The sequence below is a fragment of the Perca fluviatilis genome, chromosome 6 (assembly GCF_010015445.1).
Source record: "Perca fluviatilis chromosome 6, GENO_Pfluv_1.0, whole genome shotgun sequence".
In the NCBI taxonomy this organism is placed as follows: Eukaryota; Metazoa; Chordata; class Actinopteri; order Perciformes; family Percidae; genus Perca; species Perca fluviatilis.
This window is the reverse complement of record NC_053117.1, coordinates 1,754,960-1,772,234: the sequence shown is the minus strand read 5'-3', so window position 1 is coordinate 1,772,234 and position 17,275 is coordinate 1,754,960. Positions and strand designations below refer to the sequence as shown.

The 17,275-nt window shown below is 42.4% G+C and overlaps 1 protein-coding gene across 6 annotated transcripts in view; it reads right to left on the bottom strand.

Moving 5' to 3' along the window:
- Positions 1-561: 561 nt before the first annotated feature.
- Positions 562-17,275, bottom strand: part of ep400 (E1A binding protein p400) — a 34,996-nt gene continuing 18,282 nt past the window's right edge. For 4 of the 6 annotated variants that reach the window (XM_039803064.1, XM_039803065.1, XM_039803067.1 and 1 more), the window contains 29 exons: positions 16,525-16,677; positions 16,271-16,338; positions 15,824-16,113; positions 15,398-15,600; positions 14,783-14,952; positions 11,624-11,820; positions 11,263-11,374; positions 10,785-11,075; positions 9,978-10,052; positions 9,713-9,850; positions 9,577-9,621; positions 9,200-9,353; positions 8,729-8,961; positions 8,417-8,590; positions 8,272-8,319; positions 8,028-8,164; positions 7,764-7,820; positions 7,575-7,668; positions 7,273-7,437; positions 7,120-7,165; positions 6,933-7,039; positions 6,535-6,742; positions 6,293-6,438; positions 4,988-5,215; positions 4,507-4,681; positions 3,969-4,117; positions 1,784-1,948; positions 1,605-1,682; positions 562-1,229 (listed from right to left, as the gene is read on the bottom strand). In XM_039803064.1, the coding sequence (XP_039658998.1) occupies positions 924-1,229; positions 1,605-1,682; positions 1,784-1,948; positions 3,969-4,117; positions 4,507-4,681; positions 4,988-5,215; positions 6,293-6,438; positions 6,535-6,742; positions 6,933-7,039; positions 7,120-7,165; positions 7,273-7,437; positions 7,575-7,668; positions 7,764-7,820; positions 8,028-8,164; positions 8,272-8,319; positions 8,417-8,590; positions 8,729-8,961; positions 9,200-9,353; positions 9,577-9,621; positions 9,713-9,850; positions 9,978-10,052; positions 10,785-11,075; positions 11,263-11,374; positions 11,624-11,820; positions 14,783-14,952; positions 15,398-15,600; positions 15,824-16,113; positions 16,271-16,338; positions 16,525-16,677 (4,412 nt within the window). In that variant the 3' untranslated portion in view covers positions 562-923. The remainder of the gene's footprint in view (positions 1,230-1,604; positions 1,683-1,783; positions 1,949-3,968; positions 4,118-4,506; positions 4,682-4,987; positions 5,216-6,292; positions 6,439-6,534; positions 6,743-6,932; positions 7,040-7,119; positions 7,166-7,272; positions 7,438-7,574; positions 7,669-7,763; positions 7,821-8,027; positions 8,165-8,271; positions 8,320-8,416; positions 8,591-8,728; positions 8,962-9,199; positions 9,354-9,576; positions 9,622-9,712; positions 9,851-9,977; positions 10,053-10,784; positions 11,076-11,262; positions 11,375-11,623; positions 11,821-14,782; positions 14,953-15,397; positions 15,601-15,823; positions 16,114-16,270; positions 16,339-16,524; positions 16,678-17,275) is intronic. The other 2 variants (XM_039803066.1, XM_039803069.1) reach the window with 1 other exon arrangement.

The window sequence follows — 17,275 nt, the reverse complement described above, 5'->3', positions numbered from 1 at the left end:
TTTAGTTACAACCAATAAAGTCTCAGATCACTGTTGAAGGCAAAAAAAAAAAAAAACAGGATTGCAGATGCTATAACAAACTAGGGGATGCGTTATAAGAAGTCGATTTCACACGATTTCAAAGTACTTACAATGGTTTTAATGAGAAAAAAAAAAATGAAAGGAAAAAAAGATGATTTTTTGTGTATAAAAACAAAACACTTTATTACAATTAGGCTGAAAAAACCCAATGAAAACACGACTACTTTACAAGTACAAATGTTTTTCATTGATATTTACAGGTTTTTCTTTTTTTTTTACTTGACATTGATAAAAAAAGACAATTTATGAGAAAACACAAAATACTAAAGTACATGTTTACAGTGTATTTGCTGCAATAAAAAACAAATGACTAAAGGAACGTGCATTATTCTCCATTCAGTATGTATAGACAACAAGGAAAAAGTTTTTTAGAATAATAAGGATAATCATCATAAAAAAATTATTGAAGGCATGACTTTTCTGTCCGTCGTTTCATGTATTCGGCAGTATATGTGTATTTTTTTTTGGGGGAGTTGCGGTAATGGTATGAAACATTCCACATTTCATGACACAAATAAAGAATGGAAGTAACAACGTTGACTCAGTGGAGCAAAATTATGGATCCCACCAAAATTATGGGCAGCAGTGTTGTGGTTGATCTGCCGAAAAAGTTTAGGTATGAATACTGAAATGATTATGTTGAACGCCGTTCCAATCACTTTAGGTTAGAGATGGTTTGGGTGAGGTAAAGGTTTGCGGTGATTAGCAATGTCGCGCGAAAGTCTGTCTCTGGCATTAGCTGCTGTGGGATCCATAAGAACGCTTCGGCACAACGTCAGTACCGTCACATCTGTACTGCAGGAAAACACGTTGGGCGAGTTCTGTTTCGTTAGCGGTCTCTCCTAGCTGCTTCCCCCGCTGGGCTTTGCAGGAGTTTTGGCCCTGATGCCACCCTGGCGAGCCTGACCCTTGGTGGGCTGTTGGGGCTGAGCGGGCTGCTGCACCGGGGACTCAGCAGAGGGGGCCGCAGGCTGCTGGGCGGGGCTGTGGGGGGGAGGCGTCTGGATCTGGGGTGAGGTGGCCGTAGTCACCACCTGCTGCTGGATGATCTTCTGCTGGACTACCTGCGCCGTCCCAGCCGGAATCATCTGCACCTGAGCCGGAGAAGACGTGGCTGCCTGGGTCAGAGTCACGGTCTGGGCCTGGAGCTGAAGACGAGCAACACAAACAAACAGATGGAATCGGTCCTGTTTCAGAGCTTGGATGTGATCCATTCCACTGCATTCAAACGCTTTATGCAATAATAACAAAACTCTTGATGAATGTTAAAAAAAAAAAAAATGAAAAGAAGGCCATCATAGTTTTAGCCTTTTGAACAGACTATAAAAAAACAAAAGCATGTGACATGAAGGCAGCATGTAAAAATGATGAGAGAACGATAAGTTTTAGCCCATTTTCCTCTGGCAGGCAGTTGAGCTTGTGAGGCTTATAAGGAGGTCAAAAGTCTGTAAAGCAGCTTAGGGACAGTGTTTACCTCACATTCAAGTGATCAGCCATACAGAGGCTCAGCCTTAAACCCTTACCTGCTGAGGAGAAGACACGATTTGTTGAAGATTGGCCACGGTGGGTTGCTGCTGCACTATTTGTGGGAGCTTAGCCACCTGATAAGAGAAGTAAACAAGAATATCTCATATCAACACACAAAGCCCCCGTTTATCTGCAAATATTTGTTTTGCGGTCATGACCGCCAGTGATGATGTACCTGGATTTGTTGGGCTCCAGTGGGTTTCTGAGCCTGGGCGATAGATGTAGTAAAGAACTGGGTCTTGATTCCCGGTTGGAGTTGGGTGGTGGTAGCGTAGGTCACCTTCTGCTGCTGCTGCTGGGCTGGCTGCGCTGCCTGCACGGTAACCTGCTGGCTGCCGATCTAAGGGAAATGACAAAGCCACAGTTACTTCATTCAATTCATCTTTCTAATGAATTCTGATTTTTTTTACTGAACTAATACACTTTACAAAAAGTATACCACAGTGGTAATCACACCCAATAGGGGTGGAACGGTTTTGGATTTACGGTTTTGGATTTTTGGATTTACGGTTTTTAGTCCAGGTACGTTTTGGTACTGTTAAACATGCTTTTCAATCATTTATTTGGCAAAAAAAGTAAACTGTTTGCCCTAACAGAATTCCGGCTTAGAACATAAGGAACATACACACTTCTTCGTTGTCAAATCTTCATTAAAAGAATACATTTTTTAATTAGAGCAACAAAAAAAAAAAGAAAATGCAGCTTTGTTGATGGCCACATTATAGACTGGCCATCAACTTAAATTGAAGCATGAGCTCAACCAGCACTAGAATAGTTTTAAACAACAGTAGCCTTTTAACATCTCAATTAATGGAAAGATGAATTTTTCCACTTGAAATTAAAGTGCAGTATTTTAAATACAATGGAAGGAATATGGCTTGTTGTTGTTTCCTACCCGACTCTCTCCTCCTGCGCTGTCCACGGACATGCACCATGATATTGGAAATATTGCTGCTAGCATAAGCCACACGTGTTGCACAGTGCTTGCACACAGTCGCCGCTTTATCAACCAATTTGTTTTAATGTCATTGTCAGGTAACACTAAGGGCCCTATCTTGCACTCAGCGCAATTGCCTTTGTACGCCGACGCATGTATCATTCCTATTTTGCACCCGACGCACAGCGGACTTTTCCCTCCACAGACGCACGTCGGTAAATTAGGGAATGTATTTGCGCTCCCGGGGGCGGTTCAGCGAAAAGAGGAGGCGTGTTCCGGCGCAAACGTTCCCTGGTGCTATTTTGCAGTTTCAGAAAACAATTCCGCCATTGACCACGAAAAACCTGGTCTAAAGTCAGTGGCGCGTTGGGGCGCATGCTTGGCCATAATGTAGCGTGTGCACAACGTACAGTACAATCCTCAAAAAGTCCCAGCATTCTTTGTGGCTTGTTGTGTTTTACACAACATTTCCATGAATCATGGACGTGTTGATGACATAAATGAGGAAATATTAGAGGACTTAAGGAGACGTGATGTTGAACTACGGTGGGATTGGACACTCCGGAGGGATCTGGTCCGGGAGTAATGCGCGATGCGCTCCTGGTGGAGCGGGTGGACGGAGATGGAGTGGGGGGAGGAGGAAGGGGCACAAAAGGAGCAGGTGGTGCGTTTGGAGGCCCATGCTCCATGGCCGCAGCAATCCTCTCCAGACTTGAGGAGATGGGCCCGAGAGGAGCAGCAACATCGCCACCCGGTCAAGACGAGTCTTTGCCGCATCCTGGACAGCTCCCGCTGGCGTGCGCCAGGCAAATCCGCCGTCATAATAGCAGTCTGCCATGGAACAAGCGCCCTGCTCTTAAAGGGAATGTGAGATGACGCTCTGATTGGTTTATTGCACGTTACGCCCAAACCACACCTAGCTACTTCAGACCAACCCATTTTAGATTTGCGTCGGGCGCAAGAGTCATTTATCCCGCCGGTATCATAGCAACAGCGGCCGAGATCCGCCCACAAAGCTACTTGCGTTTCACATTTGATACTTGCGTTTCAGATCTTTAAAATAGGGCCCTAAATACGTACTGCTCCCATACTGAGTGACAGCTGCACTCGGCACCTCATCCACGCCAAATGTGGTTTACAGTGCAAGGCTTTCCCTCCACTTTAGTTGGTGGTTTAGTTAGTTTTTTTTTCTGCACAAACCTTTTTGACTGAAATCTATGAGGCTAAAATGAACCAAACAATACATGCCCGAACCGTGACTAGCGGACCGAACAGTTTGGATTTTTCTTTGAACGGTTTCATCCTTAAAACCCAACTAAACAATACTGAATGTACGTATAAAAATCTGTTTATATGCCTATTTGTTGCTTCTGTTGTAGACCGAGACTCCTAACCAAATGGTCTGTTGGTGGGGTGGGTTTACCTTCTGCTGTACAGTGGTCTGCCCTTGCTGCGGCTGCCCCGCCTTCTGCTGGGCTGCTGCCTGAACTGCTGCTGCCTGCTGCTGCTTCTTCATCTGAAGCAGCTGCTGGACCTGCATCTGGGGGAACGATGGCGTCAGCACAGGCCCACCTGACAGAGAGCAGAAAGAATAACGTATTGGAACTTTAGGACATATCAGACATTTGTGATAATGATAACAGCAGAACATTTCTCCCAGTTACAGGATGTGTGTTAGGATAAACCCCTTGAGATTATCATCTCGTTTTTGAGGGGGTACCAGAAAGGATGTCTAACACAAATGATGCAAACCCAATCAACAACGAATACAATTGTCTTTGGATTCTAATTAGTGGTCTATCATATATTGAGCTAGAACAGGTATATATGATTATTATAACATAAATAAAAAACTTTAGCTCATCATTTTCAACTGTTAATTAGCTTGTAATGGACATATGGAGCAACAATCAAGTCAAAGTCAAAAAATATATATCTACAGTCAAAGAGATTTAACACACCTGTTTTTTGGGGCTGACCAATAGCAACACTAATGCTTGCTACAGTGACTGGCAGTGTAGTGACACCAGCTGATGAGACCACAGCTGGCACAGAGACCACAGGAGGCTTGGTGAGGGTCACCTGGGCCGTCTGTCCTGCCTGGGCCTGAATCTGGCCCTGAGTGGGCACTCGAGTCTGTGAAAGGAAACACAAGCAGTATTAGTGCTGCCACGACCTCGATCCCTGACATGAACACAGGAAAGAACAGGACACGAAATAAACAGAGCACAATGTCCGAGCAACGGTGGACCAAAATACACAATTTACAACTTACTTACTACTTACTTTTTCTATGATTATGTAATACATCAGCAATAACTTGAGATTTCTGTAGGTAGATTGTTAGTAATACAATCCATCTTGTCTTTTGATTCATGCGGTGGGGACCTATGATGCAAGATTTCTCAATTACTTCCAAAAGATTCCTTTTCACAATCTTACCAGTCTGGCCACCTGCAGGTTGGCAACAGTGGTGCCGGTCAGCACGGCTCCAGGTCTGGGTGCTGCCACAGCTGCTAGCTGGGGATTGGCTTGGGCAGCCTGTGCAGGCTGCACCTGGGCGGCCTGCTGAGCCCCTGCAGCCTGTTGGCTCTGGGCTGCTGCCACTGCTGCAGCTACCTGCTGCTGCTGCAGCTGCAGCTGCTTATGTTTGTGCATCTTTAACAACTCCTGTAAACACACAGATTACCAGTTAAAGGTAAGTTAACTACACATTTTGTTATTATAACCCTTACACGGTTTCACTGTATTGTTTACTAGGCAGTCTTTATCCATCACATTCCGGGAGTTGTTTCTCTCGCACGATGTTTCACCAAAACAAGCTCCTTCCTGAGGCTATTTTGCAGAGGTTCGGTGTGGAGCTTAGCACCGCCCAAGACGATTGTGATTGGTTTAAATAAATGCCAATAAACCAGAGCCTGTTTTTCTCCCATCCCGGAATGCTGTGTGGACTAGCCAGACCCTCCTCCGACTATTTATTAGGTAAACCTGAAGTACCGCCATCACTTTAATTATACTAATAAAAAACATCTCAGTTACAGCTGCTAATATGTCAGATTTATCCAACAGACATAAACGGTGATTAACATTTCTCAAAGTGACCCATACCTAGGGCTGTCACAATCATGACATTTTAGTTGACTATTAATTGCCACATAACATTTCTGTTCATTTTATGCCACACAGCAGTACTGTTGCATTTGGCTTTGCAACTAAACCTAAATCCATATTGTTCATGTCAATGACTGCTCATCAAAATGATGCGATCGTTTGGCAAAGAAGTGTGAATTATTCTTCAAATAGTTTGCTGAAACAATGTTTGTGGCTCTGCTGCACATACTTATTTTTAATAGATTGTTAAAAACGGTTTCGGTGCATCTTATGTAACGAAAATGGGGTTCAAGACTGCAGCCTTTATTCAGAGACAAACTAAAACCTACACTGTACATTTACTACCACATGACAACCTAAACTGTTAATTTATTCTCTGCTATGATTGTCTACATCTTTGTGCCCTGACCACATCCGCCATCAATCTCTTTTACTTGACCACACAGTAGCTACAGACTGAGCTATTCTTGAAAAAGCCCACACTACTCTTATAACACCATGTTAAATAATGAGACACTAATTAGAAAAGCTGGATGGAATCGACAACTCCAGCATTAATTTCCCAAGATTTGTTAAACACATTACCCATAGCATTGCATTTTGTGTAGCTATTGTGTAAAGACACTGGTGGTGTACCTGGGGTTTGCCTACAGTTTTGATCTGTGGGGAAGCAGCCTGCTGTTGGTGCTGCAGCTGCTGCTGTTGCTGCTGCTGCTGCTGTCGGAGCATCTGCAGCTGGGCTGGGGTAAGAGGCTTTGCTTGTTGCAACTGCAAACCTGTGGCTGGATGGAGGACAGCAGATAAGTCGGGTCTGTCAAACAGTAATGGGTACTTAGATAGATGTTTTGTCAGAGAAAAGTCTGTGTTCAGTTAAGTACCTGGTGTGACCTGAGAGACCAGTGGGCGAGTCTGTGACTGCACGGGGCTCAGAGTGGTAGAAACTACTGCAGATGCTGTCACTGGAGTAACGGCTCGAACGCCCTGACCGGTAGCTATGGCGACCACCTCAGCAGGGGCAGCAGCAGCAGCAGCCGTAACAGCCCTCTGTTGTGCGTGGACCACCTGCGCTCCAGCTGCACCGGCAGGCTGGATCAACAACAACAAAAACAGCAACACAATGAGCAAAGGATCCTACACTTTTAATGATCATTCTGTCTACAGGGAGTCGTGGGTGTGCATTCTGCTTCATGCTAATCCAAAGGCTATTTGTGTCATGAATTCTTGTTAGTCAGTAGGTGGCTGAGTTACGCAGCAGTGATAAATGAGCATGACTCACAGACAGGGTGCCTGGTATGACTGAAGATGCCAGGCGTTTGTTGGCCTGGAAGGGACTTGGAGGAACTCCAGCTACTGTGTTCACAATCACATTCCCCCCTACAGTGGCTGGAAGAAACAAAGAGAAATAAATTAACTATTGGAACATCAACAGCTCTGTAATGTGAACCATATGTGTGTCAGCGTACCAGCCTGGATGGTTGTGCCCACAGTAGCATTTTTTATGGCTCCAGCCTGAAAAACATCAACCATATGTGTAAGAGCCTTCACTAGGTAAAGTGGCTTGTTTTAGATCTCACTGTATGTAGAAGATATTGTTTGGCAGGTGTTTTGATTCTCACCAGAACAGCTGCATTAGGCACAGAAGCAGCTCCGGGCACTGTGGCAGCCTGAGGGACCTGAGCCTGGCCAGCAGCAGGAGTCTGTGCCTGGCCGACTGCAGCCTGGGGGGTTCCAGCCTGCTGCTGCTGGGCTAACTGCTGAGCCTTCTGCTGTTCTGCAATGGCCTGCAAACACACACAATGCACAAAATCAAACACAAATGCAAACATTTCAGTAAAGATGAAAACAAGCAATACTTGGATCTGACAGAGATGAAAGACAAAGCAGGTGCTCCTGATTAACGCCCATTGTCGACAATTACATCACCAACAACAACCTTTTTCTCCTTGGCAATCCTTTCAGCACGTTGAGATGCCACCTGAATGGGAGGTAGGGGCTTGTCGTAGCTAATCCCACTGAAGAAAAGAAAAACAATGTTGTACTTTTTTCTTTGTTTCTAGATTAAAAAATTTAGATGACAATCGTACAAAAATGGCGAAATTAAACACACCTTTCTGCCAAAACCGAGGCATGTTTGGGATTCTTCTGGAATGGATTCATGCCGAGCCTGTAGGTAGTATAAATTACTTAAATACATATCCCACCTGAACTTGATTTCACTATTTCCTAGATCTAAATAATTGCTCGAAATTCATGAAAAGCATTTCATGCCATGAAAAGCTTTTCTTTCCAGTTTTGTAAATCTCCTGCTTTGGTGTTAGCTCCTTGATGAGACTTGTGCATTCATTGCTAACAGACAATCATCAGTGCTTACAGTGGTTTGATTGGTGGGCTCCTCTTGCTGGCAATGATCTTCATGAGTTCAAAGCGGCTGTTGTAGAGCTGAATGTGAGTGGCATTGTCATCCTGTGTGTAGATCTGACAGGTTCTTAGAGGGCGGCTGTTCTTAGACTACGCGTGTACACAGACACACGATACAAAGAAACACAGAACAAAAGTTAGGCAGGAGTTTAAGAGCAAAGAAACACTTATCAAATACAAAGGCCAGGATAGGGTACCTTGTATATGCTCTTAGTTTTCTTCTTAGGGTTAGCCTCATACACCAACTGAAAATATTAAAGATATGGTTTAGGCAAACAAGTACAAGGTGAGTAAACCAGTTTTACGGCAAAGTAGGGTGACTCTGTATTCTCTCTCCATTACCTTGCCCTCTTCTCTGGGAATGATGACATTCTCGTAGCGGTTGCGACACTGTTTGGGCGAGCGGTAGATACGGCTGCAGGAGTTCACCACATCGCTCACCAGATCCCAATTAGGAGTGTGGGCAGGAGACACGATTGTCAGGTTCAGAGGCAACTCCAACAGCTGCTTTACAGCCTGTCAGACACACAGCAATGATATTCAGACATTTGAACATATAGTATAATTTGTTTCATTAAGCGAAGTGCAATTCAAGACATATCAACTCAGCTTGGGAAGAAAGATCATCAGGGAAGCAGTTAGTGGGGCCAATACCTGAAGCAGAGCCCAGTCCTCACTGATGAGCCACTCTGGGTTGTCCTGGCTAGCCTCCATGGCAGGTTTAACCAGCGAGGGTAGGGGCTTGGCAAAGGGCGCCTGCTGCTTGAGGGAGAAGTTCTTTTTCTGGTCTTTACCCTCGCGGCGAACTTTAAGCATGCTGGCTTTTTCGAAAAGGGAGCGTGGAGGAATGACCGTCTCCCCATGGCCCTTCTTCTTCTTTCTGGCTGCTGCTTGACAAACACACTCGAGTAAGGACAGAGAAACCAAACAAATCTGCAATCTATTCTTAAAAACTCTTTTTAAATACAAATTTACTCCAGGATTTACAACAATTCCTTGTCTGAAAAAAAAGAAACTACTATTTAGAGCAAAAATAAATGTTTGCAGTAGATATACAGGTTACTAAATATGTAGTGCAGGACTGACATTTTTGTACAAAGGAGTTAAGGAAAAATCTTGTCTTACCTGAGGGGTCCATCTTGAGTCTCTTGTGCTCCTTGCGGATGTAGATAGGAGGCAGCTTGGACTCTGGCATGGGTGTGGTGTCATACATCAGCATCATCACAGAGTCGATGTAAATGTCATTGTCATCTTGTGGTGGTGTGGGTGGAGTCCAAAGCTGTGTTGAAAAAAAATCCCAAGTTAGGACATAGCCAGAAGGCAGAGCAGGACTTTATAATGTGCCTCAACACAATCAAATTAGAAAGAATAGTGAAGAGCCTAATCCATAGTTACTGATGCTATTCTAAAAAAATAACCATTAATAACCATTGTCAGGACACCACTAAAAATGGTAAGCATATTTTTATTTATTTTTTCATACATCACAATTGGTGTCTTACCGGCATGATTTCTGTATGGCCGTCCTCTGTATCAAATACATACTCCTGTTGAAACACAAAGAAAAGGTTCATGTCAACAGCAGTGCAGCACAATTCACTTCTTGTTTGATTAGCAGAGATCACAATGGCCACCCACCATGTTGTAGGCATCCTCTCTGGTGTAGGTGAAGAGATCTTCATCTCCGTCCATAATCTGCCGCCGCTCCTCCTCCTCCTCCTTTAGCTTCTGCAGCTGCTGCAGCTCCCAGCCTCTCTTAGAGCACTCCAGCCGCTCCTGAGGAAAATAAACATGTATCAATCAGTCAAATTTATTTTCACATCTATACTACAGTAAATCTGTAAATACCTTAAATCTATATAATAAAAAAAGAAATATTTGGTTACAATACGATTTAAGTTACCTTGAGAGCAGTTTCATCATCACTGATGTGGAGGTACTCCAGGTAATGCAGGGCATACCTTTCAATTGGCGTGAGCTGTTAAAAGGTTAGGGAAGTAAATGCAAATATAAACTCAGCAAGACAAACAAACAGCATTTCAATATACACACACATACAGTACAGGCCAAAAGTTTGGACACACCTTCTCATTCAATGTGTTTCTTTATTTTCACGACTATTTACATTGTAGATTCTCACTGAAGGCATCAAAACTATGAATGAACACATATGGACTTATGTACTTAACAAAAAAGTGTGAAATAACTGAAAACATGTCTTATATTTTAGATTCTTCAAAGTAGCCACCCTTTGCTTTTTTTGGTAACTCTGCAAACCCTTGGTGTTCTCTCAATGAGCTTCATGAGGTAGTCACCTGAAATGGTTTTACCTTCACAGGTGTGCTTTGTCAGGGTTCATTAGTGGAAGTTTTTCCCTTATTAATAAAAAAGCAAAGGGTGGCTACTTTGAAGAATCTAAAATATAAGACATGCTTTCAGTTATTTCACACTTTTTTGTTAAGTACATAATTCCATATGTGTTCATTCATAGTTTTGATGCCTTCAGTGAGAATCTACAATGTAAATAGTCATGAAAATAAAAAGGAAACGCATTGAATGAGAAGGTGTGTCCAAACTTTTGGCCTGTACTGTATACACACACACGTACATACATACATACACACACACACTTTCCAAAGTATTTCTGGCAATACTACTTTTCCACTTCCTCTAATTTCCAAATGGTATATGAAAAAAGTAAAAAAGGTACCTGTTCCATGACTGCATTCAGCTCCTCTTTCTGAGCAGGCTCTTCTTGAGCTTGGCTCTCTGACTCCTGGTTGTCTTCTGTTGACTCCTTGCCTGCCAGCTCTTCCTCCTCCTGCTGTTCTTCCTTCGCTGGCAGGGCATCCAGGTTTATGCTGTGGAGAGCCTGGATGTAGGGTCTAGCCACTCTGGGAGAGATGGCCTCAGAGGCCGACGGCTCCTGGTGAAGAACCACAAACTCCTCCACCTTCTCCCCTGAGCCTGCCTCCACCTCAAACAGATCCTGTATTGTCCGCTGAAAACAAACAATGTCCGGTCTGTTACTATATAATTAAAGAATAGTAATGGGTCTTGGTCCATGGGTGGAGGAAATTACAACTTTACTGATTTATGCACAAAAAAGGCTTTCATAATTTGAATAAATGTAGACTTGTGTAGAGTTTCTGAAGCTCCAGGATAAGCCCTTAGTGAGTTCATCTTACTTGTGTGAGGAAAGCCAAGGTGTAGTCAGTACCCTGGGCAGCCACCTCTCTGATCAGGTCCTTGGTGCCATTCTTCAGCAGCTTCTCTTCAATGGAGTTTCCACTCTCTAACCTGGGCAACACACAAAACATAACCAGGAGTAGCACCAAAGTCCTTAAATATCGATTTTTTAGATTTACTTATTTACTCTTAGACCGCACATGGTGGTATGGAGTGCAAAACATCAAACAAAACATCGGTACAAAAGGTAAATAGCCATTAATCAATGTTTAAGAGGAAAAGGTTACCTCTACAGTCTTGTGTTAAGGAACATAAAATAAAGAAAAATTAAAACAGATTTCCCTGTACTGATAATATCACCTGTATATGTGTATATCCTTGGAGCGTCCTATTTTGTCACACCACTCCTGGCAGCGGGCATCCATGCTTGGATTGAGATCCGTGTCATAAAAGATGATGGTGTCTGCGTCAAACAAAGTCCCAACTGCAGAGCAGCAGCGTTTGGTCAAGATGCTACAGAACACATTCCTGTTCCTGTTAAACTTCTTCATATTCTCCTGCAGGGACACAACACCAAGAATGTTTACAGACTGGGACAAAGGCTAAGAAAGAAGTTGTTGACAATACACTTTTAGAATTTCACTTATTTCATGTATTTTCTTTGCTAATCCAAGTGGTGTGAAGCAAACTTTATACCTTAAACCCTCTCCAATGTAATCTACAGTTTTTACACAACAATTAAATTCCCCACAGGCTTATTTAAGTTTCATCTCAGCTTTATCATACATTGTGATGTGACTGCAAGGATTACATAATGGAAAATAGGTTCAGGACAAATCAGGACAGAAGCATTTCGGATTTTATTTGATAGTTTAGGCAGTAGAAACAATTTACTGTACACTTGGAAAAAGTATGCAGCAGCAAACAGAAAAGACGTAAACCCATGAGCCCAGACTGTGATCTCAACTAATGTCTGCATCTCTTAAGGCCCCAGTTGAACAAAATCCAGCAGGGAGGGAAGAGAGCAATAGTTTGTCCTAGGGATGGGCGATATGGCAAAAATATATCAGGTTGTTTTCAGGCAGGATCCCGAATTCACGATCGTATCTCTATTAGGGTTGGGTACTGTTCACATTTGAACTAATAATAGGACTGAATTTTACCCAACGGCACATTTTTACTTACTTTCTCTCAGTGGTAAAAAAATAAGTCCAAACCTATTTATCCTATGTACTTAGAATATTTAGTTGGTTATTTAGAACATGTTGCACATCACACAAAATAAAACCCCTCTATACCTCCCTCTTCCCTCCCAAACCCATCTCTACAACCTATTAAATCAAATAATTATTAATTTCTTACACTGCACTGTAACTTTTATTCTTGTATTTTATTTAGTCTTATTCCATATTAGCCTGCTTTTATTTTCTATTCTCTTAAATGACGGTTTTTAATTCCATTTAAATCCATATGTCCATCCAATCCATATGAACTACTCTTCACATCGACATGAATTAGATCCACGACACAGCACTTATTTAAAAAGAAAAACACGCCACTTTTAAAGCTGGTTTGTCTTTTACTCTCGTCATTTCCTTATTCCATAACAGTGGCAAAAAAAAAAAAACAGGACCAAATGCCAGGAGTTGAGTTTTTATTTAGACACATTTTTAACTGGTGCGTGAACTGCATGCCAAATTAATATTATAAAATCAAGGTTAAATTACCTCCTAAGTTACCATTAGGGATGCACCGAAATGAAAATTCTTGGCCGAAACCGAAAACCGAAAAAGAGGAAACCAAGACCAAAAACCGAAACACCGAAAGAAATTATGCCAGTTATTAGTACCATTGCATTTATGGCTATGACTCTGTACTAACTTTACTAAAATCAAGGCATTGCAATTGTATAAATTAATATTAAAGTTTAATTAAAAAAACATCTAGCAGAAATATGGCTACAATCTGATAGTCACATACAGTATATAGTAGCCTAAGAACAGAATAGCTTACCTATTATTATTATTATTATTATTATTATTTGAGGCACTTTCTTGCAGGATTTCATTGAACATAGACAACGAGGGTGCAAGCCCCTTATCTGGTACAGAGAGACACAGAGCCTGTCTTTTTTTCTGCGCTCTGATCTCCTCCTGCGCTGGGCGCTGCTCCGTGCGCGCTCCGTCTCCACGCGGGTTCTCTGCATCCATCGCGGCCTGGATCATTTCTCGTGCGCCCTGCTTTATTTCAGCATTCAAGTAATGGTCTTTATAACGCGGATCAAGTCCAGTCGCGATGAAGTGCAGAGTTTCCGAATAGATCTCACTGAAACGTGTGCTGACAGACTCTAAGAGCACTTTTCATTGTTTTCACTCCGTGGTCCGTCTCAACCTCTTTGCTTAGGGGACGCTTTGCAGGTGGAACGGGTACTGACACACGTGCAGATCGCGGTTTTGGTTTGCGTCATCACAACATTTTCGGCCGTATTGTTTCGGTGATAAAAGTATTTCGGCGGAAAACCGAAAATGCCCTTTTGGGCCATTTTCGGCCGAAAATATTCGGTGGCCAAATATTCGGTGCATCCCTAGTTAACATTTGACCTGTTGCTGACAGATAAGTTCCCGATCTGGGGCATCCAATCACAAAAGTTGCATTGAAAAGAAAAGTGTAACCACTGCCTATTTAACACTTGACCTGCAAATATGCAAGACAAAGCATAAACACTTTCTTGGATCATGGATCAAGGAGGAAATACAGAAAACATACATACACTTTTGTAGGGCTAAAATGCATCCTTGAGTAACTCCAATAATTTGATTACTAAAAATCCTTGATGGAAAATTCTTTGCCTCAAAGCTTCGTTTAATCTATGTAATGCATGGATGATTACTACGAATACTGAAATTTTGACAAATTCGTGTAAACTTAGCTGTTGCCGGAGACAAACCAGCCCCTCTCCGCTAGAGCGGTAAATCCTCATGGCTACATGTGAATGAACAGTGTAGTAGAATAGCCCTGCTGTAAGCTTTGTACGGTCACATTTACCTGGGCTTAGTGGACAGCTCTTTTGCATATCCAGTGTAAAGAGCCAGAGGCATTAAGGGGAGGGGGGGGGGGTCGAAAAGATTTACATTTGGGCCACCAAAAATGTACTTCTGCCAAGAAAATAAGGGGCTTGCAGGCCCATGTGGCCAGTGCTTAAAAATATTAGCATTTATCCCTGTTTTTGTACGCAATTTAGGCAATAAAAATGTAGCTTTTTCTAAAAAGGAAACCTCTCTTTTGTATATTTACTATTGCTGTTTACTATAAAGCAGAAGTATTTCTTATCCAATTACTTGATTAATCGATGGAATAATCAGTAGAATACTCGATTACTAAAATAATCGATAGCTGCATCCCTACACCCTTCATGACACATGCTTGCCAACTACTGGTCAAGAACTGGCCCCATCGCTCTCTATGACAATAGTTGGTATGGCTTGTCAGAACCAATGTAAGTGGCGGCAATTACTTTACCTGTCGTTCATCAGGAGTGAAGCTTTCATCGACCCGCACATAAGTGAGTTGCCTGTAATCTAGGAAGGCCTCCAGGATGTCTAGCATCTTCACCATCTGTGTAAAGATGAGGACACGGCGGCTGTCTGACCTAAGCTTCTGCAGCAGAATGGCAAGAGCTTCCAGTTTACCTTTGGAAAAGAAAAATATCAAAAGTTATTACATTTAGCATGGTCAGATGTTTGGTGTTTCAGCGAGGGTTTAACCCAGCTGCAGAGAAGTTTATTTTAGTTGTAAAGTTACAGTAACTATAAAGAGTAAAATGTGCGCAAATTAACCAGTGCATTTTTCTTTGTAATACCAGCAGGTTTTACAATATTTAAATTGGTCTTTTTAAATTATATTTAAATATTGTGCATTTACTGTGTACAAGAGATGGATTTGTATAGAGAGACTATTTTCTTGATTTGATTAAGCCAACCGTGGGATGAGTCATTCACCCTGTGTAGGCAGAGGGATAACAGTGGTTTTTCTTACACGTGATACATATTAGTTAGTTAACTTGAAGCTTTTCATACATTTTGCAGTCTCAGCTTGCTGCATATAAAACATTATCAAAAAAGGTGCTGCGCTAACCTGAATCCATCTGCATTAGCTGCAGGTCAGAAAAACGTAGGAGATGCCTGGGCGCCAAGTGGTGGACGTCAGCACTGTGGGGGGCTGAGGCCTTCTGTAGCCGACGGTGAAGGGACTTCTGCTCAAGGCTGTAGGGAACCGGGGGATTGGCTGCATACAGGTGAGGAGGTGGGGCTACAGCTGGAGGCATCACACATACCAGCCTAAAACATGACAATAATCAATCAGATCATTATTTGGATTATGAAATAAAAGATGTGGAATTTCATGTCATAAAAGCCTATTGGGTAAGTTGTAAATTTCTTTTACAAGATGGTGGTAGAGATTGTGGTTATTTTTAATACTGCATAAAAGGTGTTTTCATGATGGTTTCAAACAACATGTGGAGCATAGACTAAAGGAGGTTTCAATACTGAGCTGAAGTACCTCTTGATAAGGCTGTTGGCAGCGTCCAGGCGGTCCTCCACAGAGAGCAGAGTGGACTGCAGTGTGGAGGTGGTAGCCACGCAGGTTCTCTGGGCCCTGAGGCAGCTCTCTCTGCCCACCCACCTCCAGCCACCAGCAGTCAGGGCAGAGTGACCAGGCTCTGTGCTCAAAGTACAAGCCTGCAGCAAGTCTGAACCATACAACACTCTGCGGCTACAGCGTCGCTCGTTTGCTTCAAACAGGCGGCTCAAACGCTCCTTCAGCTGCTGAGTCTTTTCTTCTGAAGACTCCTGAACATTACAGTGAGAGATGGTAAAACCAACCACTATTATTTATTTTCATTCAAAATTTTTGTTTGCATGATGGAAAATACTTTTGACTTCAGATTATTAAAAAAGTGAAACCGGACATTGAAAACATGACTTGGCTTAAAAGCGATGGACTGACCTGAGAACCAGCATGAGATGCAGTAGTGAGCTTGGGGGCTGATATGGCATTTGTAGTTACACCCAATGCTTAAAAAGAAAAATACGTCAATAGAAGAATCAATTCTATCAATTTACAAAAAGTGCTATTGTGAATGTATTAACTTAGAACATTATTATAATATTTGTACTAGATGATGTTACTAAGTAAGTGATTAAGAGATTGACTGATTAATCAGAGATGATAATGCAATTTCTTCACTGTGAGTGAGTTACCTTGTTGGGCTGTTGACAGGGTAGGATGAGGTGTGCCAGGTGTAGCTGAGGCATTGGTGGCAGGGAGAGCTTGTGGCATTGTTTGCATTACCATGGATCCCTGGGGCCTGATGATCTGCTGCCCTGGAGCTGACACAATCTGCAGGATGTTGCCTAAATCCATGACACACATTAAGCAACAAATATAAGAGACACCTTCTTAAAAAAAATAAAACAACCTAAAACTAGCTAGAGTGGCAGTTAAAACCCACTTGGCCATTAAAATAAATGTGAAAAATAAAACTTTGATGCTATCAGAATTGAGGTTTGCATAAAACAACAAGTACATCAAGGAAATTGCAACACAATTAAAACTACTGACATATAAAGTCCAACTGAAAGTCAAAAAAGTCATTGTGCTGTAGCCGACATGTCATAGGCAGACAGCATGGTGTTAAAGAGTAATAACCACACCAAAACCTAAACAGACCAAAGTGACATTTGCAGGTACATTCACAGGTTGTTTAGTGTGCTACAGCTGAGCAGCTAATTAGCCATCTAGCCTGCAAACTGATTTTAGCAGTGCACTTTTGGAGCGTGAATGTTTCGTGCTTATAACAAGCTATGGTGCAGGACAAGACCTGCGTTCATGTGTGTAAGTTAGATAAAAAGACGTGTGGGTTGTTGTTCAGAGTCTGTGGCTCTTGTGTTGTGTAGCTGGCTGCTCTCTGGCTTAGTGTGATTGTCTGCTCTTCCCATGATAGAACACTAA